The 26,601-nt window shown below is 36.9% G+C and overlaps 3 protein-coding genes and 1 long non-coding RNA gene across 9 annotated transcripts in view; 1 reads left to right on the top strand and 3 right to left on the bottom strand.

Annotated features, from left to right (window-relative positions):
• Positions 1-5,422: 5,422 nt before the first annotated feature.
• On the bottom strand, positions 5,423-20,793 carry LOC148742408 (uncharacterized). 5 transcript variants are annotated; one of them, XR_015999663.1, is made up of 5 exons: positions 20,482-20,793; positions 19,586-19,695; positions 8,393-8,466; positions 6,939-7,041; positions 5,423-5,837 (listed from the first exon to the last, which is right to left on the bottom strand). XR_015999663.1 is itself a non-coding variant. In XM_088755982.1 (4 exons), exons 1-2 carry the CDS (start codon positions 9,878-9,880, stop codon positions 8,430-8,432), a joined length of 339 nt encoding a protein of 112 aa, XP_088612108.1. In that variant the 5' UTR covers positions 9,881-10,009; the 3' UTR covers positions 5,423-5,837; positions 6,939-7,038; positions 8,393-8,429. The 5 variants fall into 5 exon arrangements, 2 of the variants coding, with proteins under 2 accessions (XP_088612108.1, XP_088612104.1); XR_015999666.1 differs by lacking the exons at positions 19,586-19,695; positions 20,482-20,793 and adding exons at positions 8,802-9,017; positions 9,579-10,021; XR_015999669.1 differs by lacking the exons at positions 19,586-19,695; positions 20,482-20,793 and adding an exon at positions 9,110-9,570.
• Positions 13,713-15,340, top strand: LOC148742409 (uncharacterized). Its single transcript, XM_088755902.1, has 3 exons — positions 13,713-13,877; positions 13,986-14,071; positions 14,382-15,340. The coding sequence occupies exons 1-3, from the start codon at positions 13,728-13,730 to the stop codon at positions 15,082-15,084; spliced, it is 939 nt and encodes a 312-aa protein (XP_088612028.1). The 5' UTR covers positions 13,713-13,727; the 3' UTR covers positions 15,085-15,340.
• LOC111333191 (uncharacterized) lies at positions 15,093-16,967 on the bottom strand. Its single transcript, XM_022938725.2, has 2 exons — positions 16,153-16,967; positions 15,093-15,996 (listed from the first exon to the last, which is right to left on the bottom strand). Exons 1-2 carry the CDS (start codon positions 16,814-16,816, stop codon positions 15,584-15,586), a joined length of 1,077 nt encoding a protein of 358 aa, XP_022794460.2. The 5' UTR covers positions 16,817-16,967; the 3' UTR covers positions 15,093-15,583.
• Positions 20,794-22,623: 1,830 nt separating the features above from the next.
• The window catches only part of LOC148742395 (uncharacterized), a 280,537-nt gene continuing 276,559 nt past the window's right edge, over positions 22,624-26,601 (bottom strand). For both annotated transcript variants that reach the window (XR_015999689.1, XR_015999686.1), the window contains 3 exons: positions 26,177-26,243; positions 25,608-25,780; positions 22,624-22,840 (listed from right to left, as the gene is read on the bottom strand). This is a non-coding gene — a long non-coding RNA (uncharacterized LOC148742395). The remainder of the gene's footprint in view (positions 22,841-25,607; positions 25,781-26,176; positions 26,244-26,601) is intronic.

Genomic DNA, 26,601 nt, shown 5'->3' with positions numbered 1-26,601 from the left:
TTCCTGGAAAAAGAAAACAAATGAGCATCAAAATTGAAAGCTATCTAATCTGCATGACTCTCCTCGGCACCTCAGTACATCTATACGTTGTATATGTTGCGGTTCAGTGTCACCTCGGCTTCAATCTTACTTTCTTCGTCTCATAATTGAACCAGGACATTTATGCCTTAACGACAAAGCGTTCCTTTGGCCATTATGGCTACAGTATGCTGATAATGTTTACGCTATTTTGCCTATCGAAGCACCCAAACACCCTACGACAGACGTTTGAATGGATAAGCGAAATAATTTCTACCTTACACTATCTCAGGAGTGTTTTAGCTGCTTATATCACATGTTCAAAATGACGCTAGCCCTGTGTAGGTTGGTTGATACCTGCAATAAAAATTGTTCACTTTCGGAATTTTTAATGCTCTTTCTAAACATCGTTTGTAATTAAAGACTTTTAGCAACATCCGGCACATTTTCATGGACTACTATTTTACCACTGTTTTGACGCTCACGGTGATAGAAGAAAATGTTCAGTCACACTCATCTCAATTCTAGAAGTATTCTATGTAGCTTTTTTTTGTAATTAAGTTCCTTTGGAGGCTGCGTAATAATTTAAACAGAAAAATTGCAAACTCGTTGTCGTCACAATTTTTCAGAGAGGTCAATTGCTCAGAAAACGACGCACAACGTTTCGTTCTTCTACCCTAGGTTTTTTCCTCTTATTTTTCTCCGGCAGTACAGCAGAAACTCTACTTGACTCATTTTCAATAACAGAGTTATAACAAAAGAAAACTACAAGATTACCTGAATGGGGATTGTTTCCTTTCTCTGCTAAAGTGTTTTTATGCCACAGTCGCTTTTAATGACAGAACAAATATTTTATTCGTGTATACATCAATAAAACCCTAACAGATGTTTCAAGCCGGTGGGGTTATACGTAAGCTACCAACATAGAGGCTCGACATATATTTATCTCACATAGCTCCTGACAAGTAGTTTTTCAGCGTGTTTAATCAAGCTAAACTGGAAAAAAAAAGAAGAGAAAAACAGTGCTCACACTAGCTAGTTATGGCAAAAAAATGGCGTGAGTAATTTTTCAGAGCTAGGGGAATATCCACCACAAAAGGAAGTCAGCCTCTAGCCTTTCTAGTCGTATTACCTTTCTTTTACGAGTTTTCAGACGTGTCTCCAGCTTTTTATAATTAGCTTTCCAAATGCCCTACTTTATTTTGGAAAGGAAGTTTTAACACACGCCGATACTTCCTCCTACTCTGTACATCGAAAGTGACATACCTTCAACTTCGTAAACAGTAAATCGATTGTAAGATTCAGTGTCTAAAGTTAAGTGCATTTGCTGAAAATTGTTATATGGGTAACATATCTTTATCTGTGTTAACGAAAATAAACACCTAAGCACCATTTGTTATTTAGAAGCTGGATTACCTTATTCGTACTTAATTTCGGGGATCTTTAATTTCGCGTTTTTCGCGATTGCAAATAAATCACTAAAGAAGAGACCCGCGCATGAAAAAATCCTCGCAGAATATAAACAAGCGATATCTAATCCTCTTTGGAGAATTCAAATCGCAGAAAAAAAATTATCAAAATTCGAAAAAACAACATTTTCAAGATATGTGTCAACAAATACACAAATGACTAATTGCTCTTACAGGTAACTTCTATTCATGTTCTATCTTCTGTTGTCAAATGAGGTTAATTTGCAAAGATTTGGCTTGTGGAACAGAGAATCCAGTAATCATCTTCATTAAATATTAAGACATTTTGCAAAATGAAACGATTTTGCAAATTTAATGCCTTTTTTTAATTTGCCTATGAAAAAGCGATAATAGAACCCTGCGAAGTATTGTTTCGCCAAAATCGCAAAATTAAGTACCCGAGAAACTGTAAATAAAAGTTCTCGCGAAAGCAAGTAAGATAAAGATCGTTGGGTGTGTTTACAGTGTTTCTTTTTGCCCGAAGATTGTGGGAAACCATGATCGAGCTGAAGACATCACTGATATATTTTAATTTACTTTCTCTCCTACCGAAGAACCAAACCCTAAACATATGATTGTTCGCCTAACTTTTTCATGATTGATCAGCTAACGGGACCTTTCATATGGATATCAGGCTTTGTTGACGAGTTTAAGTAATTGAACATGGACCTATAGCTTACGTATGCACGCACGTGTGTGTTTAAATGAACGCAAGGGAAATGAATGGGAAATTTTAGGGGAAATGCTTGTCTCAGCTGGGGTTGTCCTTATTTTAGTGGCATCAAGGCTTTCGGCGTAGTCTTTTACCTCCTATACAGTAGAAATATTTGGTAAACTGTGAATCTTTCCCAGAATAGTACAGTGCTGGGGCGAATCCAGGAGTGGTTCGGGTGGTTGAGTCGAACCCCCTAAATTTTCCCTCAAAATGCTGGAAATCATGTTTCTGAAGACCTGATTTTCAAAATCTCCCGAGCCCCCCTGGACTTAATCCTGGATCCGCCCCTGAATGGGAGACCGTCTCAGTCATAAAGAACAGATAAACTACAAAGTCACAACTGAGGAAAGCGAGAGAAGCTCGGCCAAAAGCATAAGCAGCCTAGACTTGTAAATTATAATCAGAACTCTTCGAGCAGAGCGAAATTGTCTAACAGACATCAACATATATAAAAAGCCCACACAGATATTTATAGCTGTTATTTGATCTTTGCGCAAGCAATTGATAAACGTAAAGTCTGTTTTATTTTTAATTCGTTTGAAAGAGCCAAAGTGTCTTTTTTTTATCGACAGGCACAAGTAGCCTCAAAAAAATTTTAACCGGTAAATTAAATATGTAACTGTTTCGAAGAAGACAAACTAAAATAAAGTTCAACCTGTTTTAACTGCTAGCCACAAGAATGCTTATTTCCACCCAGCATAATCTTAAAAGTTAATCTAGCTCTTGAATATATTATTTTTGGTTATTGAAAGTTTTAACTTTTTTCAAGGTAAGACATTTCGCAGTTCAGTTTGCTATCAATGTAATACTCCTAATTTATAAGTGCTATCAAAAGGTCGTTATCCGATCTTGAATCAAATATTCAAAACTGTAGAAAACTGAATAGTCAATCATACTTTTACTTCCACGGGTTTTGTGAGTATTTGAATAACAAAGGATTTTGCGATCATAATTAAATTTTTGGGAAGAACTTGTCAAAAATGTCAATGGAGCATTTGTTTTGCATAATACACATGTTTTACATATTTTTGTAAAAGTATAAATAGATACGTCCCTCGCTTCAAAAGTCAGAAGAGAAGGCACAGAATTGTAAGTAGTTTAGTGATTTTCTTGTAACTTTTGTTATTCCTGTAGTTAGTTGTGTCTGTAAAATATTGTAATGTATATATTTTCTTTCCTTTGTAGTTCGACAAAAACTTAAAACGTAATTAAACTCAGTGTTTGTTTTAAAAATCTGCTTCGTCGACGTCTCTTCCGAAAGGATAAACATATATCCAATGCAGCATTTCATTTTCCTCAATGGTTTACTCTTTTCAATTTCTCAGACCAAAAAAAAAAAAATAAAAGCTGAAGACCTTTTTCCTGTACAATAAACAATTAGTTCTCATGCAGTAGCTAATAAGTAGCCAGCAAAACCGGTGTGTTGTTTTACGTTTCCAGGCGAGAGGAGACGATCGTGAGGCGGGCACGAAGTGTGAGTCGTATCGCGTGAGGGGAGGAGCGCGAAAAAATTTTTTCTCGCCTGGAAACGTAAAACAACACGCCGGTTTTGCTGGCTACTTATTAGCTACTGCATGAGAACTAATTGTTTATTGTACAGGAAAAAGGTCTTCAGCTTTTATTTTTGTTTTTTTGGTCTGAGAAATTGAAAAGAGTAAACCATTGAGGAAAATGTCCTTTCGGAAGAGACGTCGACGAAGCAAATTCATGAATGGGACGCATGTCATCTTAGGCCTACATGAGGTCTCCCTGACAGTAACGCCACCACCCACTTGTACGGTACTCTTGGTTGGGTAGAGGTATTTTAAAGTAAAGTGCCTTGGCCAAGAGTATTACACATGACCTGGCCTTCACACAAAACCTTTCAGATAAACCAGAGCACAGCTCACCAATATTAACTCCATGTTGCTGTATCTCCCTCGTGGTGAACACTGCCACAGAAATGTATCTGTATTTTAAAGTTGAGCGCGAAAAAGATGGGTACGAGTGTGGTCGCGGTGTACCGTGGAAAACTCTTACCTAACAAATGTTTCGCATGTTAAGGAAAAATGTGGGATCCCATAACTAAGGTTTACCAAGGCAGCCCTACTAACTACGTGGGCATTTATTAAGTAACAAATGATATCCTTGCCATGAAACATTTGTAATTCCCTAATTTGGTTTTAAGTTCAAAATGATTTCTATCAACATCAGTCAGTGAACTTGTACGATCTTCTATAGTTTTGACGTAGGCCATATGTCGCTAGAGCCTATTTTCTCCTTCTTCGCTTTCCTCAGTCTACGTATGGTAAGATTTAACAGATGGTTCTTCAGCTTTTAAGGTAATATAATCTCCGAAAAGCGGTTGGCTAAGGTGGAATTTCACTATGTAAACTCCTGCAACTCCACGCTAGTTTCTTAACAAGAGCCGAGTTTTGTGTCGTGAATTAGGTAACTTTAGTGACCTGCTCGGTCAACGATGGTCTCTTGAGAAACACACTCGAAGTAATAAGGTGATTGAAATGCATCTTGTTATATTGTTTGCAGATGCTGAACGTGTTCGCTCAAAGAAAACATCCACCAAGCCCTTGATATTTTCGGCGGGAAAATTAGTGACGGCAGGGACTGCCAAGTAAACATTTCTATGAACTGCTGCTGCCCAACTAACCGCGGAATATGCAAGGTCTTCTTCCCAAGAATAGATGTTCTTGATTGGCTGCATTTCTATGCCAGGACGAAATTTTACAAACAAGTGATGATTTACGAATGTGATTTGAATCCAAATGAATGAGAAAGATCTCTTAGTTGAAATTCCGTTTAAAAAGGGTGAGAAACTGAAGGGTTGAAACTTAGCACGCACTGCGCATCTGTAACACCATCCCATCTCCCTTCCCCTGACCCATTCTCTTCCTGGTTTTTCATATTCAGATGTTTTTCTCTTCCTTATTCCGCGAAAAAAATTGCTTGGTTTTGGTTGTTTATTTAATTTCAAAGCTTTTTAAACTTTCACTGGGATAAAATGACTTTTCTTGACAATTATATCTTAATGTACGATGTAACATCACAGCCCCTGAGCTGACATTATTACGTATGTACCGTAATCAGAGCCGTTAAAGCCGAAGTGATTCTGCAGATATTACTAGACCACATGTACTTTTAAAACCAGTTAAAGTGATGATGTTGACGAATACAGTTTGACTGATTCAGAAAGACAGAGATTTAGAAAGCTAAAAACACAACGGCAGGTTCACTCGATTTATTTATATGTGTCTCCTCTATAACAAAACCACCACAACTCGCCAATTTACAATTCAAATTGTATTTTTAGCTGCGCAGGAACAATGTCTGCCAGAGAGGGCATTAAATTGTTTTTCTTCCGTCCATGAAGACCTAGCTGATCACGCGGTACGCTCCATCTTTAGCTTTTTCGTTTACTGAAAGGCGACGTCATCAGCCTCCGTGTGATGGAACGAGGCGTCTTCCACAGGAAGCAAAAAGCTGGAACGTCTTAAGAGTTATTTTTATCAGTTTTACAGACGATTCTCCCTTCAATAGACATATGGAGAAATAGCACATGTTACCCTTCCACGGGCCGCCTCGGCCGCTTTTAAGGTTTTCAAAACAGCTTGCATTCATTTTACGAGCATTGAGTCCGGCTGTGGGGGATAAAAAAGACGTAAATACATTGTATGATTAAAACAAAACAAAACAATACAAAAAAACTACAAGTTAAATGAATAATATAACCTTCCCAGTATGAAAACGAACACAAATGATGCCTTTCTGGCCTCGTTCTCCAGTACAAAATTCAAAATAATACACTATCTCAAGCGAGGCCAGAAAGGCTAGTTTAAATTTAAACAAAAGAATATTAATCCGGCAGCCATTTATGAAAGTGGTCAATAAGTAAAAATAACATGGCCTTGGTGCGAAATTAAAAGAAACCACACAAACTACATGTCACTCACAAAACTGTAAACTTTTCAAGAGACCCCAGGGCTCTGGGTGAATCTGAAGTGATTATTCAAGAAGCCTGACTGTCAATGAACCCTTTACAACCCAGCATTAGTATTCATGATATTCTCCACACTGTTCTCTCTGCATTTCCTATGATACTGACAAGAAGAATTTGTTTGCCAATCAGGAGCTTGTTGAATTGGTGATTAGAATTTCCTTGATTCTCATTGGAGCTTTACTTTTGATTTTAGGGTGATACTGTGAGTAGAAATTAGAACCTAGTCCCCCTCAGGGGTTTAACGGTCAAAACAATTTAGAGAGGCTTCCTCATTTTCACATTTAGAAAATGAAGGAAAAAGTCATATAATAATAATCAGACTGCTTGGAAGGTGTAAGTAAGCTCAAATGAAGCATTTTATAGGAAGGATCATTTTTTGGTCAGGTTGACCAAGGACGAGAATAAAGAGAAAAGTATTGTCAGTGATGAACACAGATAATGTCATCATTAGTAAACTTGGAAAGAAATTAGTGGAGGACCCAATTTTGTTAATTAATTCAGTTGCAGCTGAAGCATACATGTGAGTCAGTAAGTTAGTTATTAAACACCTGCCATGGTTTTTTCAATTGTTTTCCACTGCTACAATTGAAAATCATTTCTTCAGCTGACTACTTGCATACTCTTTCACCACCATTTCAGCAAGAGTCATTCAAGGCTTGATGTTCATGACCATGTTAAGGATTTCCACAATTTTCAAAGGAAATTAATTAAATAAATGATCTTTTCTGAGATGTAAACTTACCTAAACCCTTTTGAAATGGTTCCAAAGGTTGATCTTGAAAGAAATCACAGACAAGCACCACCAAATCATCTATTATTCACTAACTGATAAACTGTGTCATCTACTAATAAAAAAAAAACAAAAAAACAAAAGAAAACAAATGAACAAACCAAACAGAAAGAAAAAAATGCTTGAGTGAAAGCAATTCAATTTATAACATAACCAAAGTAAAGCACGCGCTCTGATTGGTCAATTTAGCGTCCCCCATTTGCCCATGGGTGTACGCTGCTGATGTGAGCAAATGCAAAGACTATTTTTCCGTGCGCGCTTGTTTTTTTCTGGTCACGTACGATTTGTTAAACAAAAGGGAACTCTTTAACTACAATGTGTTAATGTTATGTTATAAAACAAATGGTAAACACCACAGCGTACACTATTGAGTTATGGATGCACTTGGGAGGTTTGCTAAGCACTCAAGAAGCTAGAGTCGCTCGAGGCGATCGCCTCGAGCGACTCTTACGCTTCTTTTATGCTTAGCAACCTCCCGCGTGCATCCATAACTCAATAGTGTATGCTGTGGTTTTTACCATTTGTTAATTTTCAGATCCTTTTCAGCAAATGGTGACATTAACAAGTTGTTCAGTTATTATGGAAGCCATAATTTTAATGAAATAGATTTCATTTGACATGCAGATGAAATTCAACCCAAGAAATGATCCTCACAAGTAAAGTGCAATTTATTTTAAAACAATTGCAGAAAATAAACCAGAAACATTCATGCTTTGAAAAGATTTGAACCCCTGCCTCCATGATACTAGTTGGGCAGTCTACTACCAACTGTCAGCTACAAAGCCACATGTTGATAGGTAAAATTTAGAGGCAAATCTGATCATAGTATTTAATAAATAACTCAATTTGTGCTGCAGATGAAAATCAAGCAATGCACCAACACATACTGAAAAGTGTAACAGCCCTTGCAAACTGAAATTCCAGTTTTCTGGGAATTCCAGGGAGTTCTCAAAAATTCCCGACAATGTAAATAAGCTCTGATTTGAAAAGCTTGGAATGACTGGGAATTTCTGGGAAAGCAAGGTTCCAGTTCTATGAGGACTTGAAATTCCTACGAATTACAAGGTATTCTCAGCTATTCAAACTACTTATAAGTTGAGAAGGGTGGAATTCTTGGGAATTACTGCATCCAAATAATTCCAAGAAATTCTCAATACCGGGAACCTGAAGGTTTTAGGACAAGAAGTAATTTTGGAGGCTTAAAACTTTGGTTCAATAAAAGGTATGCCTTACAAAATATACCAAGAGATATATTACATACTTATATGTATATGTCTATCATCAAATTTATTTTTCAAACAAAGTCTTTGCAAATCTTAACATTAATAAGCATTTTTTCATGAAGCAGCCGTCGATTAAATTGTCCATTAATCCAATGTACTCGTATCACAGATTTGCTTTCTAACCTTCAAGGCCTCGTGGATTCCATGATCATAAAAGTTCCTATTGTGATGCAAAATGTCTCATCTCCACAGATGTGCTAAAATCATAAAACATAAACATAATCATAAACAGAGGAACACTTCAGAATGTGCACATCCATTTATGATAATAATAATAATAATTTAATATTTATATTGCACAAATTAACATGTGGATATGATCAAATGCGCATCACAACACTTTTCGGGGGACTTTGGCCGGACTGCATCAGCAGTTTACAAACAATCGAAGGAAACTTATTTGAAGATGCCCCCTCCCCCCAATTCCCAGTAAACAGGCCAGACCACATCACAGCAATCTCGTGAGTGGGTTCTTTAACAACCCCTGCCTAACCAAATTAACTAATTACTAGATCCAGCAGATGGGACCTACGGTTTATCTGTCCTTATCCAAGAAGACTAGAATGTCTATCCATTTCTTCATATTATAGAAAGGTAGCGCATTCTCCTCAGTTATTTTAAGACCTTGAGTCTTGGTACAGCTGGGGCTCGAACCATCGACCTCGACCTCCTGCACAACAGTCCAGCGCTCTAACCAATTGAGCTGACCGGGAGGCGGTTAGCCCAACTGGAGAGCACTGACTACTCTCTATGAAGGTAAGACAATTTTCTTTTATTTATTTCACACAACTTTACATTTACGGAGCTCAAAAGCAAGTCCAACTAAACCACTATACAAACTCTTGAATAATCCACTGTGAAAGAGCCTGTGGCAGAGTTTGGGCCACCTATGCCTTCTCTTGTACAAATGTTTCTTCGTTATGAGACGCACTTGACTCTTTTGGCACCTGACTGCTGGTTCAGTGGAAACGAAAGACTACGGAATCGAGGTGGCTGTGTTGGAACATGTTGCGATCAAACTTTGTTTATTTGGGTACTGGTACACTGTGATCATCTAGGTATCTCTTATACTATCTGAGGCTATCCTAGCCAGTGTATCAATTACTGAATTGTATATATTGTGTTTTAATGTATTTATCTTATTCTCCATAACTATTTCATTTTATTTATTTAACTATTTTCTCGTAGATATTAGCATTTTTTTTTTTTGGGTATTTTAAATTCGAGATGAAATAAAGGCTTGTTATTGTTGTCGTTGTTGTTGTTGTGGTATTAAAAGTTGTGATTGGATTGCTATGTTGTTTCTCACCTTTTGCCGTGAACACAACTCAAGTGGGTTTCGAGTCTTTGTTTCCTCCACAACTTTTGGCCACAAATCGTGGATTTGTAGAACGTTCGATTCTTGTGAATTATTTCTACATAGAGTGAGTTCACATCGTTATTTATATCATCGTCAAAACATGGATCCAAGGTTAATCCATCGTCCAAAATCAAAGAATTGTTCAGGGAAATCAAAATGATGTTTCGGGCTTCTCTTGTGACCGCAATCGGGCAAGCCAGTGGATTTCGTTTACTAGCCAATGACAATTCCCAAAATATCCACGTGATCATGACCGTGATCGGAAACAAAGAAAATTCCGTTTGGCGCTCATCTTTGAATGTACTTTTCCTCCGTTCATAGCTCGTGCGTGAAGTTATTTCTTTTCTTAAATGTTTTGCATCTCTAAAGATGGGTTTTTAGCGTTGTCTAACGGAAAGACGAGAAAAGCGTAAGTATTGTAAATGAAAAGCAAGTCGCTGGCACCGTGGAGTTAAAAGAAGGGACAACAGTAGACATATCATGACTACCTGGTACGTACAAACAAGGATCGAGCGGCCATTTATAAAGCCACGATTTTGAAAGTTTGTGGTGAGTACAAATTGCGATGTTCGGTTCGTGATCAAAAATCGAATCGGTCACTTGCATGCTAGCTTACGCTTTACAATGAAATAAATCTATCAGTAAGCTTAAGGTTCCAGGATTATTTTAGTCACGTTTGACAAGCTGCGAGCCCAGCAAAAACAAACAGCTGCTATGCTGCAGTTTAGGATTACTTCATTACAATTTATTGTTACAGTTACAACAAGATTATAATTAAAAAATAAATTGTTTAGCGGTAATGAAGCCCATCACTTCCAAGAGTGTTAAGTAAAAATTGATTAGAAATCTTTGAATTTCAATTTGCAGAATCACCAAAAACAAACAGTATAACATGAAAATGCTGCTTGACAGCTTACATTTGAATGTTAACGCACAAGTGTTTTATCCAAAGAAGTTACAACCACATAAAATGAAGTCAAAGCCTGCCTCTGGGAGGAAAGGGTTAAATACCATTTGTATCATCATCCAAAATTAAATGATTAAAATAAAGACATTTTTTGATTGATAGTATTTATTGCAATAAACGTAATTCATGTTATTGTATTTCATGCAAAAGAATCAACAGATTTTATTCACAATTTATGTCAAACTAAATTTAATGTTTTATTAGGGCTATTTTAGATGAATAGCTGTAATATTAGAAAGGATAATTTTATGAAGTTTTCAAGAAAAGACAAAGAAATGAAATTCCATCCTAATATTACTACATGTTGATGTAAATATACCATAGGAAATATTTTACATGTTAAACTTAAAGCATGAAAATAAATTTAATTGATTGCTTGAATTTTATTTGGGAGCTAATGCATGTATTTATTTTATATTAGTTGCCTCAAGGTTTTTCCTAAAATTCCCAGTAATTCTTAAATATTCCTTTTCGCCCCAAATTTGACATTCACATTTGTAGACATGTACTGTACTGAAAACAATAATTGTTAAAGTGCATAACAGTATAAAAACTGCTGGTTAAATAGCCCAGGGCTTAAACACTTTTGCAAGGGGTTTTAGGAGGGCTTATAAACAAATGGCCTTACAAACACACCTGTAATGTAGATATCTGACGGGGCTTAAATTAACCGGAACAGAAAGAGAAATTTGAAACAAGCCATGGCAGCTCTAATCAAAATATGTTTTTGCAGCTTAGATTATTGCCTCATTCCAGATACACTTCAGGACTTGATTGAAAATGTAGACATTATTGGAGTCATTAAAATGGACCACTGGGCAATTGTACTTCATTTGCAAGAGTTTGAGGAGACTAAAAAAAAGGGCCAGGTTTCTAAAAAATGAACACATCATTTTTGTCAGATGAAAAGTTTATTCAATTTATAAAAACGATTCTGGAGATATGGAAAGAAGAAGGCAAAGAATCCTCAAACAAAAGAGTCGCTTGAGATTGGATTAAATAAAGGTTTGCTTTTTTGGATGCAATACTCAAAAGAGCTTACTAGAACAAAGTGAGATAAAGAGAAAAGTCTACAGAAGAACTAACTCCAAGCCACTCAGATACAATTTCAATAAAATCCTTGCAAAGAATTTGATAATATTCTGGATAAATATAAAACTGAGTGAGAAAAATTTTACAAAGAGAAAGCTAATGGATTAATTGTATGTTTAAGGGTTAGATGGCATGAAAATGGGGAAAAAAGTACAAAGTATTTTAAAGTCTGGAGAAAAGAAACCAATTACAAAGAAACCTATTAGCGAACCTTGTCTAAACAGAGTTACAACCATCAACTATGAAAAAAAAAAAATATGCTCATCTTTGAATTATTATAAAAATTTGTATTAATTAATAGTATTAACAGTGACGAGCAGCATGATTAGTTGGAGAATCACTTTCTTGGTCAAGCTAGCATTCCAGAATTGTCAGAGGAAGAAAAACTAAGTTGTGAAGGACGATTAACTATTGAAGAATGTGCCAAAACACTGGATACTTTTGGAAATGGGAAGACAGTATATGTACAAAATTTTACAAATTAAACTTTTTGGAGCTCTGTAGGTGAGCTCATGACCGATGCTTTTAATTGCTCTTTTGACTCAGGAGAAATGTAAAATTCAGCAAAACAGGTCATTATCACATTTACTGATAAAACAGGTAAAGATCAAATGTATTTGGAAAACTGGAGGTTGACTTCATTAGTCAATGCTGACTCCAGGCTTGCTTCTAAGGTCATCAACAGAATCAAAAAAGTCCTTCCTTGAATAATCCATCATAATCAAGTTCTGACTGGTGCACTATCCCTTCAGGGGTACCCTAGGGGTCCATCTTGGGCCCCTTGTTTTTTGTGATATTTATTAATGATCTGCCTCATGCTATTTCCTCTGGGAGTATGGTGGCACTGTATGCAGATAACTGTTAAGCCTCAAGAGTTATCCAACATCCATGCGATGATAAATCATTTCAGGAACATCTCAACAATCTGGCTCCTGGGCTAAAATAAAAAATCAAATGAGCTTTACTACTGTAATAAAGAAATGTAGGTTATTGCAAATCACTAAAAAATGATCTCCAATCTCTGCTCCTCTACTACTGGATGGTATTCCCCTTCCAGCTACAACTGAGCTCTCTGATCTTGGTTTACTGACTGATTATAAATTGGCATGGAACTCTCACACAGACAAGATCATCAGCATGGTGAATAAAATGCTTGGTTTACTCAAAAGAAATTGCAGAGATTTGAGAGATATTTCTATGCTCATGCAGAACTCTTTATTGTGCCCTGGTTAGGCCTCAACTTGAATATGTCACCCTTCACTGCCAGAAGTATCATGACTTCGGAAAGAGTGCAACATCAAGCTATGAAGTTTGCGTTAAAACATTCGCAACTCTAAGCTTAATCTGCTTTCCTTGGAACATAGACGATTTTTTTTTGATGTGTTATTTTTTTGTAAAGTCTTGAATGGATATGTTGACATTGAGAACTCTTCAACTGTTCAGTTTTACTCTGATACTGCTAGGTACCCTTTGAAAGGGAAAGAAGGACTTACTATAAAGAAGAATGATGTCCATACAAACACTTTTAAAATTAATTTTTTTAATTGTATTGTTAATATGTGGAATTCACTCCCACTTTCAATTAGATCAGCATCTTGTATCTCAAGTTTTAAGTGTGGTGTGAGGAACTTCTTGATGAATCCCAACTACACTCGTCTGGTAAAATTACCGAAAACTCACGGTCACATATTTCAGATTTTTTGTATTAGATTTTAATTAATTATATTTATTATATTACTTTATATTTTCAAACTATATATTTAGTTAGGTGGTTTGTCTGTGGATAGGGACTTGGACTCTTTTACAGACCATCGTTATGGCATTTCCTTTGTTATAAGTAATGATTTCATTTTGTTAATTCCCATTAAATTTACGTAGAAGTGACTTAGAATAACATTTGACGCAAGTTTTTATCGTCAAATGCCATTAACTTGTGATAAATAATCAGTCCGGTTTTATCAAGGGTAGAGTTATTGGAGAGGTGGTTTGTTCAATTCTCAACATTAGGGACCTTAAGCACCAGGACGCGAGGTACGGCGATGTGGTACCGGATGTCAATTTTTAGTTCCGGTTATGCGCACGGAAGCCAGTCGTACTTGTCTCATCGCGTCGTTGCGATTCTGGGACGCCAGACAGTGTGGTTTCACGTCGTGGGACAACGTGTTCGGTTTTTTAACTCTTTCAACGAGGTAAGACTAAGTTTTTGCCCACTAACTTATTAAACAATCATTCAACAACATTCCTGGCCAGTTTAAGATGGTAAAGATCTAAATTATTCTTTGATTTCTTCGTTTAAGATGAGTCTAGTGTTCGCACCTTCTGAGCCCTCCACGAGTCGATCTTCAACTGCTTCTTCGAGTCGTCCAAAGACTTCAAAACAATCGTAAGTTCTCTTAGTTATTGAAAATAATGCCAAGTCGTGTGTTATAAGTTTTGAAATCCTACAAATACTCTGTATTTCGTCTGTAAAATTGAGATATATACCTGAGTTCACATCTTACCGCCATGTTGTCAACATTGCTGTGTAAAGTTTGTCACACAGTGATTTCTCTTGAAGAGATTTTAGTAAAATACAGAGTCTGAATTGTTAACGCAGTAAATTTCAGGTTGGCATCTTTGAATTGTTAATATTTGTCTTACTGTAGTCATGCTAAGTTTCTGTAAGCTTAAAAGTTTTATATTTTTCTAAACAGAAATGCTATGCATTGGACTGAGGAGCATGATACCCTATTATGCAGGGAAATCCGCGCTGTTGACCCTTTTGACACAAAGAAAGGCACAGCTCAGCGAGGCGAGAAGTGGAAAGTCATAGCAGACAACGTGATGACCATCGAAAGGCCCAAATTTAAGGTGGAAGCTAGGTCAGTGAGGGACAGGTATCGTTTCCTGGCACAGAAAGTCCAAAGAAAGTTGAATGACGAGGAAAAGGCATCAGGTATCGAGACCGATATGGTTGAATGGGAGACAATTGTGGAAGAATTAATTGAAAAGGAAAGGGAGTGTGATAGTGCACATGATGCAGATGCAGAGGTAAAGTGTAAGAAGAAAGAATATGATAGGTTGACAGCAGATGGAATGAGACGCAAGGCTATGGAGAGGATTGGAAAAAGCAAAAAGAGTGGAGAGGACGATGAAAATCCAGAACAAGAAACAAGACCGAAAAAGCGGAGATCAAATGGAAGTGATACCTTAATGTACTTACGGGAAAAAAATGAGTCTATGGAGAAGTTCAGAAAGGAAGAAATGGAAATGAAGAGGAGGGAGGTTGAATTACAAGAAAAAAAGCATGATGATTTTATGAAGATGATGCTAGCACAACAGCAACTACAAGCACAGAAGATGCAAGAATTTCAGACAATGATGTTGGCACTGATGTCAAGAATGGTGCAAAAATGAACAATAAGTCCTGTGTTTATCCAATTTTATTTCAAAAGTGTATTATCATGGTCTTATTGAAAACCAAAATTATCCCTTAGTTATTTATTACATCTCCTGTTCCAGTTTGCACTGATAAAATATTGTTTATTGTTTTAGGCTATATTTTTCCAGGCTATGATTTTTACTTTGTGTCTTAAAATGTTTGTTTAAGTTTCAGGACATTGAAATGTTTAAAGTTTTAAATACCAATCAAATAAATTTATAGCAGAATGACTATGGTTAGATTTTATTCAACTATATCAATTAAGAGTTGATTTTTTTGATGCCGAACTATTTTTTCTTGGTTGATGGAAAGCCATTCTAGTAAAATAGAAACAGAGAAATTAGTCTCTACTACAGGTTAGTCCTACTCGAAACCATTGATTTTCTATTTCAAATAGACTGGTTTGAAAAATCCATTAAATTCAAAGAAAAACTGAGATGGTACAAAACTTATTAATGATCTCATTATAAAGTCTCATGAGAAGTATTCCTGTAGTGTTGGTGGCTCAAGCCCAAAGAATTTTGAGGTTTCATTAAAGTACATACATGTCAAGGCATTGCGTAGAATTGCTGCTACAATGTAAAATTTACCTACAGCACTCAACTGCAATTTCAGGTTCTTTTTAAAGTCCAAAAACTTGAAGTAATTAACAATGTCTGCAAAAAGCCATTCAACAGACTCTCGAACAGAACTCATTGATTCATTGAAGAAATGCATTTGAGGGGTAAGCACTGCATTCCTGAATGGAGCTTGCAAGTGGATCCTCAATGGGTAAGCTGGGTCACCGTACAGGCACATAGGGTCACCAGTAGAAGAAAAGGCATACTGGCTTAGCTGCTGTAGGAGCCCAGAATCTGCAAGCATACCAGAATCATGTTTTCTTCCTTCTGAAAAGTAGAAATAAAAATACAGTATTACTAAAACAATGTGAACCATTAACTAACTTAAAGTGAACTATTATTAAACCAATAAAACTAGAAGCACAAAAAAATATAAAATCAAAGAAAATGTATGAATGAAAGATTTTGAATACTATCACTTACCAACTGGGCCAAATAATTGAGCAATGATTCCATTGGGCAAAGTAACAGATTGGAATTTTATGGCATGCACTCTTTTATGACCATTATAAACTATTCTTTGGTGTTCTCCTGGTCTACAGATAGGTCTCACAGTTCCATCTATAAAACCAAAACAATTATTTAGTGCACCACCTTTATCATGAACTGCAGCAACATACGCCTCAAGCTTTAAAGGCATAAGTAGATCTTGATTCCATGCTGTGATTCTGTGGTGATGGTTGTCATAGATGTAATCGATCACTTCGTTTGTTAACATACTTATGACAGGAACAGGCCTTGCAAATAGAGGTATCATGTCACTGTATCGACATGGGTAGGCAAGGCGCTTGAGAACCATACAGAGTGCTTCCATTCCATCACAAATCGATCTTTGATGGCAAACTATGCGGTCAGGGATGTTTAATGCTTCTTTAAGCATGAAAAGATCGTTCTTTTCAACTCTGAAGTCTGCTTTGCACGTTGCAGGATCGATGGAGTTCAAATCAAACTTCTCGTAATCTTCGTAGCCAAAAGATGGATTTTTCGAGGTACTTTCTTCGTATAACAGCACAAATTCTTTTTCATCAATAACTCCGCTATCGAACGCTAAAAGTAGCGCTTCTCTCGTTTCTTGAAAAGAGCACATCTAAAGAGGTTTTTTGAAGCTCGCGTCGTGTTTGCTGTGAAAGCTTAAGGACAAAAAGGTAATGCACACGACCGCGTCCTAGTTCCAGGACTCTCTCGGTCATCACGTTCGCGTTGTGGGTCTCGCGTCTTGCTGCTTAAGTTCCCTATTATCGATCACGCTGAATTGTTAAAGATACCTGGTATTCTACTGTTTATAGATTTTGAAGAAGCCTTTGACTCTATTGAATGGGATTTTCTTTATCAATCACTAGAGGCCTTCAATTTTGGTCCAACCCTAATAAGATGAATAAAGACATTTAATAAACTCTTGAGTTGTGTTTATAATAATAGCTTATTTTCCAAGCCTCTTAAGTTAGAAAGAGGTGTAAGGCAAGGCAACTCTTTGTCACCCTATTTATTTGTTGTGGCAAATGAAATTTTAGTTATATCTCTTAGATCAAACGAGCATGTTAAAGGCATAAAAATCAATAATGATGAAAGTAGAACACTCCTATATGCCAATGATATGACTCTACACCTGTTCAGTGGAAATCGTCTTGCAAATCCTGAACAATTTTGAAAAACTGCTTTGGTTTAAAAATGAATAATTTATTTAGAAAACTAAAGTGATATGGATTGGAGCAAATAGGAATTCATTAGCAAAACGTATGGGTCTTGAGTGGTACACTGGAGTTAAAATCCAAGGAATTCACTTCTTGTGTGATCAAGAAAAGGTCATTGAACAAAATTTTCATGAAAGGTTAAGTGACATTCAAAAAATGATCAACCAATCATGAGTGGAGTTTGAAGGGTTTGTCCTTGTTTGGCAAAGTGCCCATTACAAAATAGTTTCTTATACCAAAGCTGTTTAACACTTTGAAAATATTGGAAACCCCACAAGAAATCATTAAACAGATGGAGACTATGATATAAAAATTGTTGTGGAAAGGTCCAGATAAAGTGACTAGACTCAGTCATTAACTCACTGAAGAATGGTGGCCTGAATCCATTACAGATCTTGAAACCCAAATGAAAGCCATAGCGCACTCCTGGATTCCACGGGTTCTTAATGAGCAGGTAGGTCCATGGAAGTTGTATTTTCAATTGCATTTCATTTGAAAAAATATGAAGGAACTCTGCTCTTAAAATGCAATTATGATGTAAGGGATCTCAATTTAAGTCTAAATGGTTATCAGCAGTTACTTGACTGGTGGGCAGTCTTTAGAAATGCTTTCTCTGATATTAATTATACCCATTATGTAATTTGGAATAATAAAGAGATAAGAATTGATAACAAGTCTATATTCTATAAAAATCTGCAGACTGTGGAATTATTTATTTAAATGATCTAATTTGTTTAGTTTGGATGGGAGTGTAGAAGAAATGAGTCACTTCCAAAGTTTAATTTGTTTCTACACAAAGTAGAAGCCAAGAAGGAGAGTGAAAAATGTATTACCTTAAGATATAAGAAGCTTCAAGATTTTAGGAAAAAATAGGAACCATTATATTGCGTGGAGGAAATATGGATGTGGATGGTTCCTTGAAAATCTGCATTGTCTATTTTTATTATCAACTAACTCATGCTTCAAAATCTAATTGAAGTATTTGCACTGTGTCTGTGATATGTTGTGCTGTCTACCTCTCTAGTATATATATATATATTATAAGTTAGAGTTACTGTATTAATTGTAATAGAGATAGCATTGTGAGTAAAGTAAATAATAATCATAATGAAATAAAATAAACTCTTTTACAGCAGGTACAAACATATGTGGCCAACTTAGTAAGGAATAATGTAACAAGTATTCAGCACCGTCGCCACCTCAATATCACATCCCAGGACAGTATCAACAAAGTCTGCACTTATGTCCAGAAGACATTTGAGGGATTGGACATACTGATAAACAATTCTCATCTGGTGTTTTGCTTATGGTGGGAACTTGATATGTTGTAGGGTATAGGCATTGGCCAATGTTTACAAGTTTTTCGAGACATTTCATTTATGATCAATAACCTCCATTTGGTGCAAAAATGTGTGCAGGTGTTTGTCTGTAGAATTCATCTGATTAGTCAGGAACAAAATGTTTTCCAAGAGTGAAGCTCAAGAAAAAAGTGTGAGCTTGTAATAATGTCAGTATGTCCAGTTATCTTCAATTATATTTAAAACATAGCCTTATCTCAAATCAAAGGTTAGGTTTAAAAATTTATAAAAATAAACTGAGAAATATCACCAATACACTCCCCAGTTTTAGTTGGGAAACACTCAGTCACGTGATGCATTTTGACCAACAGCATTAGAGTTAAGCTACTTTATAAAATATAGTGAATAATGTGTAATTACCACTGAAATACTTAAACAAGGAAGAAGAGAAGGAAAATGAATAATGAGAAAAAATGAAAACAAGTTTTGCCTTGATAAATTGCATTCATTTCAATACATTTGGAACAGAATTAAATACAAAACTAATGACCTGAACAAAATTGGAACATGACTAAAAAGAAGTTCAGGCTTTCTCCCTGGAGCCCATCTTTTCTCTTAACTCAGTATTACAAATTTTAATGTCTAATTTACAGCAGTAGCGCTTCCACCTTTGTTCTTATTTAAACAAGAAAGGCTTGAGGAGGGCTTTAATATCCAGGGGGTCAGGGAGTTTTTATAATCAAATCTATGCATGTATTCTCTTGTTCACAGGTAGATAGGCCTACAACTGGGGGCCAGGGTTAAACAGTTGCAAGTGGCAGTTTATATTATCCTCTCCTCCTTCCACTAAAGAATATTTGTTTTTACCTGCAGGAAGTAGCTTCTTTAACATATAAAACAAACTCAATATGTTGTCCTTCGCATCCAAACTTTCTCTGCAGGTCATCTCTGTCAGCAGTATTCATTATCAGCTCAATCTGCCATTAAAAATATCAGCATTTCATTATCTCATGCTCTATAAAAAAAGTCACTCAGATGACTGCAATAGGCCACTACATGCATGTACCCTGTTGTTTATTATAATCATGGAGGGGAGTGCTGTACTAGCAACTTAAACATTGAATTCATTACAATCAATATGACTTCCCTTCATAACTGTGTAAGATGAGTGGTGATATTGAGCAACCATGTCACTGCTTTCTCAAACTTTGCTGAATGAGTTCGAACTTGCTTTGTTTCTTATTTGGAATAATGCCGCAAGATTTGTTGTGGTGTGGTGAGCGACGAAGATGTAAATGCATTTTCCCAACGAGAAGAAGAGAACAAAAAAATTAAGGAAAATGCTCTTTGATCTAAACATCAATTTATGAGTTTCGATCTTGATACATTTTGTTTCTAGTACGTCAATCTATTATACTGAAGGAGGAATAAATTCATTTTATCGATTTCTCGCCTCACTTCGTGGCCGACATTAAGGGAACGAAAAATGGCTTATACATTTCGAAGGAAGGATTTTGATTGTTTAATATAATCGCCAAGTTTCGTGGTGTTTGTCGTGGCTAACGAAGGACAAAACCAAAATACAAAGAGTTGGTCCATGTTTGAGGTTCAGTCCCTGGACTTGAGGTCATTGCTTTGTCCACCAACCTATTGCTTGGTGATCAGTTCTTTCCACATTTGTTAGAGGATGAATACGTAATGGTCCTAATAAGATACATTTCATAGACATTGAATCGGTTGAAAGTCACGTTAAGACCACTCACCTGTCGAAGTACAAACGAGACTTTTCATCCCGGAGGGGGAAAGTTACTTCACACATCCGATGTACAAAGTGAAGAGGAGAATACTCTTTTTAAGAACAGGTTTTCAAATGTAACACAGCTGTGGAACGAACCGTCCTAACTTTACACTGCGACATCAATTTTTTCAGTACTAAATTCCCAGCTGCCCGCTGTTCACCATTTTGAATGCGGTTCGTAGGAAACTGGGTCGAGAGGTAGTCACGGCCAATCAGAACTAAGAAATCGCGTTCAAAGAAATCTGTGCTCTTGATTGCAAAATCTGGATTTTGATTTTGAAATTCGGAACTTGGATTTTGCGGTAAAACAATAAATCCATAAGCGAGATACGACGCTGAGAAAACATGGATTTCTATGTCTCACAACTTTTGGGAAATCTAAAGAGGGATTTGCAACTGACTACGGCTGTTCTAGGTGGGGTCTTTATGGGTTCACCTATAGCTGTTTAACGGCAACGATATCAGCTTTCATGTATTGTCTATGGAATCTTTTAAAATTGAAATCTACCTTAAGGAAGGATTTTCATCATCGAATTCTGTTGGTGCTTTGCATTTTTTACTAAAAGATCCCAAATCTGGAATTTCAAATCTAAAAATCCGGATTTCCTGATCGAAAGCACCACGCCGACTCCCTCTTTAGAGCCTTTAAGGCTTTAGAGCCGTTTTCCCGATATTCCACAAGTATTCGCAGTTATTTTTAACTCTTGAATAGAACTAGGATTATTTTAATAAAGTCATTAACTAAATGCAAAAAACAAAACGCCTTTGGCTTTTCGAATATCTTATCAAGGTTACCTACGGCTGCAAGTTTCTGTAAAATCGGTTCACTCATGTCTCCACCCTCTGGGACACTTTCTCACTGACAATCACACTTGAAATAGTCAAGAGAAAATAATTGTGATTATTTCCTTTCCAAATATTTTAATCATGCCCATGATTCAATTTAATCAGAACACCTAAAAGTGATGTGAGCAAATAAGATTGGCTAGTTATATTAAAAAGAACCGATCCAGTTACTACAGACTTACCTCTATATTCATAAATTGTTTATAATAATGATAATAATATCTTTTATTTCTATAGCGCTCTTATCCTATGTTCAAGGCGCTTTATAACACTGTGCGGGGTACTTTGTCAGACTGCCAGTAGCAGGTCATAATCAACAAAGGCGAATTCTTTTTTTTTACAGCTGCCCTCCTCCCAATTCCCAGTAAACAGGCCAGACCACATCACAGTAATCTCGTGATGTGGGTTCTTTAAGTCCCCTGCCTAATCAAATTATCTAATTAATAGATGCAGGAGACGGGACCTACGGTTTATTCGTCTAGCGCTCTAACCAATTGAGCTAACCGGGAGGCGGTTTGATGACAACTGTCAAAAGACGAGAATGCTGTCTGTTCTCCTTAAAGAAAATAAAACCGAGACATTTCTGTCTTCACTTTTAAAAATACGTCGAATAATTAACAACGCTATTATCGTGTCTTCAGATCTTAAAAAAAAAAAAAAAACACAGTCAAGAGGTAAGAAACGGTCTTTTTCAAAATCAACTCAGCAATCTGGCTGCAAACCATTAATTCGCGAAAACCACATCCAGTAGTTCACAAACAGCTGCTACTCTGACCATAGAAAAAAAAAAGACTATTATTTGCGTCAATAAATAAAATGTTATTTGTACCATCTAAATGTTCAGGCAGATCATATTTGGAATTACAAAGCGTAGTCAATGTTGTTATTTCATAATGATGTACCTTGTACTGGTTGGGATAAAAATTATATGGTTTTTTTAAAACATATTTTTTTTCCTTAACTGAAGATGCCAGTGACACTCGGGCGATGGAATTTCGATGCAGCTGATATCTCCGTGCTGGTAAAGGAAATCTGAAGAGAAAATTCCCTCCACAACAGGGCCCCTCTTCGCATATTTTCAAACTCAAACACAAACACGAACAATTCACGGAAAGACAATATGAAAGCAATCATTCTTTGGACAATGCTGTGACGTAGTCTTAGATTGAGCATTAAACCATAAAAGCCAGAGAGATTAAGCTAAAGAAGTTATACGCAAATGAATGAGGGTGTTACACATAAAAAGACGACCCAGAGATCGTGAAGTAATGATATTGATTTATTCATAAATCAAAACCTTTTTGGTTTAAAATCCGACAATAGATCAAAGGCCTCAGTTGAGAGGAATAGCTCGGGCAATCCAGGAAGGAGTTTCTTAATTATTGTTGAAATGAATATGTGAATTAACAGTTTGTCAACCTTCTTCTTAGCCACTGCTAAATTAACGACGCCGATTTCCCAGACACCATCTTTGTGCTCTGAAAAAAAAGAAAAAAAAATTAAATTCAGTCACAAGTTTAATAGCCCTGTAGCATGTATATTGATCTCCTACTCTACTGTACTCGTGCAAGTCGATGGGGCGAGTATTCTCGTTTTATTTCTTCCTTCTCCTCTAGGCAAAAACATACTGAGGCCCATAGACCACAGGCTATCCACTTTTTAAATTCAATTTTATCGCACTATAAATCTCATTTATCGCTCGATAAAAGCAAAATATCGTGCGAGAAATCGAAATCATATCACGATAAGTGAAAAACTATGGCGCGATAAATTCTAAATTATCGCGCGGTCGATTCTTATGGGCATCTCACGATCCTGTGATACGCGTTATTGACCACGCTTGAGGTCAACATGACTGGATGTTGGCCCAGTTCTTTTTTAGCGTTTTTATGCACTGAGACGAGGTTGAGGTCCATAAAAACGAAATAAAAGAACGAGGATAATATCCAGCCATCTTGACCGAACAAGCTTGATCAATAAAGGATTCAGTATATGGCAAAAATATTTCGCTTTGTTTTACTAAGAATGAATAATGACTTGTTTATTTCGAGAGCCAGGAAAGAAAGCTAACTGTGTTTGTAGCACAGTGTGCCCACGAGGCTCGTTTAATTCTAACTTTGTTTTGATTGTTTCTTCTGCCGCTTCTAGCGACTTCGTCGCCAACACTGTCCAAAAGTTACGAAGTTTAAAGTCCGCCCCACCCACTTTTTCTCTTGCGCGGGATCAAAGCGTGCAGTCCTGAGCGGGTAAGATGGGCCCATCTTGCCCTACCCGCTCGGGTAGCCAATCAGAACATAGGATTCGCGTCATCTTCCAGCTGGTGCTGCCAGCTATATAATAATTAAATAATCGCGCGATAAAGAAAAATTTATCACGCGATCTTTTAGTTCTATTGCGCGATAAAATGTGGCATGTCCTCTGCAGGCCAAGTTTTCCACACAGTTTTTTAAGAAAATGGGGTCGTAAAACAAATCACCTCTGTCTCAGTTGAAAACAGCCCAAAGAAAGAAAAACCTTCGTGAGCGCATTTTTCGTTTGAATTTTTTTCGGTCGTTCGAGACAGGGAGATTTTAGTCTTTTTCTTCAGCCGAAGTCCACCATTAGAGCTAAGCCCATGATCAGTCATCTTGAGCTCCGCTCCACCAGCTAACTATAGCTACAAATTAAATCCAATCTTCAACTTATTTCGAGGCAGTTTTCTCTTTCTCTCCTTGGTATTTTTGGAATATTCCTGCGCGACAGCGTGACCTGATCAGTTAACAAGTCACGTTTAAGAGACCTTGAACTTGACACTGGGATTGACGAGGACTCTCTTTCGGAGTAGAGTTGAGTTTTGTGACCTTTTCGCACCATGACTTTGTTGATTTTTTTGCTTGAAATGTAAGACTTTTCCAAGGCTTTATTTTCATTCAAATACTTGCGCAACGTAAACATATATTTCATTTTTGTTGGCGGAGTTTGCACTGTAGCCTCTCTATCAGAAAAAGCCGGATTTCTTATTTCACGTTAATTTTCCTATAGGAACAAAGTTTAGTAATCATAGAAGTTAAAAAAAGAAAAAATGACTAGCTTGGTAGCATGAACGTGGGTAGTGCTTTATGTAATCCATGCAAAATCTTTTGGCCGATTACTACGCTAATGAAAAACCTGATTAACCACACGTGCCTGACTGTCGATAGAGCTTGTCAACAGTCCCCTAACGGCAGTTGGAGTTAACTCCGAATGAAGTAGCTTGTAAGGGAGTGGTAAGGAAGGGGGAGCGCCCTCTTCCTTACCCATTCCCCGTCATCGCTGTTTTTCCTCCCGCTTTCCTTTTCGTACCGTCTTCGACTTAAGAGCCTGTTCAGATGCTACTGTCGATCTGGCAAATGTTATAGATTTTCTTCAAAAAATTAAATTACTTCAAAACGATCCAGAGACTGGCACTATCTTTTCGCAACCTCCACTTATTTCATTCAAATGCGACAAAAACATAGGCAATTTTTTGGTCAGAGGTTCATTCAAAACTAATGACCAACCCGGCACTTTTAAATGCGCTCGCGCACGATGCAAAACTTGTCCCTTCATTCACAACGTTGAGAAAATATCGGGACCCATGCGATCGATTAAGATCACCGATCACTTCAAGTGCACCTCCGCCAACGTTATCTATTGCATAACTTGCACTTATTGCAAAAAGTTATACATCGGCGAAACAGGAAGACGACTAGGTGACCGATTCCGAGAACACCTTCGCGTCGTGGAGAGGAATGACAAGGACGCATCTAAACCAGACGCTAGACACTTTAATCTACCTAATCATTCTAAGCAACATATGGCTATCTGCGGTCTTTCCTTACATTTAGGCAGCACGGAAAACCGCAAAACTCTTGAACAAAAGTTAATCTTCCAAATCGGCACTCTTAATCCCACAGGTATCAACGAACGCTTTTCATTCCACTAATTTATTCGTGTTTTTCTCGTTGCCGTGTTCCCACCAATGGCGTAGCTGCGCTTTCTACATATAAAACCACCTACAACCCAAAATTCCTCCATTCGCTCTGACGAAGGGCTACCGCTCGAAACGTCAGCTTTTTTACTCGTTACGGTGGCCAATTTACTATTTCAACTTAGTTGATATAACCAATTAAGCATGAAAAAAGCCCAGCGAGATTTAGTTTTTTTGTATATATAGATCAGTGATAGGTGTCTAGTTAATCAGAAAAGTTATTGACTTTAATAGTTGGCTCATTAGTTAACACCAACCTGCTACTCGCTTGTTTAGGCCAAGCATCCTCTGTAGTAATTCTCTGTAACGTTTCGATTTCTTCAGTCATACAGTCCACTTTGTTCTTACATTTCCCCATGGCTATTTCCTGCTTTTCCTGTTTCAGCAACACATCTTGAGTCCAAGAGGGAATACAACTGTTTTTCATCCTCTGTGAAAGTATTATCAATATATTACGATAAACAGTCATAGGGGCAGTTCTGTCTGTTTCGGTTGCCCAAGCTCAGAGTGTTCAAAATCGATCAACTTTCCAGAGTAATAAATGATACCAAGGGTACTGCTTTACTGCGCTCTATAATTTGTCTGTAGAACTTGTGACACCTTCACAAACAAGATGCAAAGGAAAAAACAGAGCAACAGAGCTCATTGATGCCGTCGGTTATCAGTAGAAAGAATCCTCATCGACAACTTAAAATATTTTTGGCACCTCTAACGGACTGTTTTAATATCTTTCGTTCTGGTTTTACCCAAAGCGTTGAAACCTCTACAAAGCAGTGCCTATTTTCCTTTTTGTCGAGGTAAAGTATGAAATGGAGGCGAGACTCACCAAGTGACGTCCTTTTTTGTTCTCCGAAGTTGGCGATCCCCTTCGGATATCTCCTTCTCTTACTCCACTGCAACAAGACCACATAAATAGAGAAGACAAGAAAAGTAGTACCTCGCCAGTAAAGTTTTTTTAAAGACGAGTGATTTTGAAAGATGGTTAAGTTGTGAAAACGTTCCGACCACGTTTCCGTTATCACGAAGTTCAAGTAATGATGATAATGATAATAAGATAATAATAATCATGATAATCATGATAATAATAGTTAAAATCTTAATAATAATTGACCACTCCCCCAATGAGGCTTTTCAGTGGTAATAGTGACAAATTGTAAATAAACTTTCATTCTAACATCTCGCGCAAATACACTTTTGAAACACTTCAGATTCGAAGTCTAAATGACCTCCTCCAGAGGGTCAGGTTCGCAT

Source organism: Stylophora pistillata, chromosome 1 (genome assembly GCF_964205215.1).
Source record: "Stylophora pistillata chromosome 1, jaStyPist1.2, whole genome shotgun sequence".
Taxonomy (NCBI): domain Eukaryota; kingdom Metazoa; phylum Cnidaria; class Anthozoa; order Scleractinia; family Pocilloporidae; genus Stylophora; species Stylophora pistillata.
This window is presented reverse-complemented; position numbering and strand designations above follow the sequence as displayed.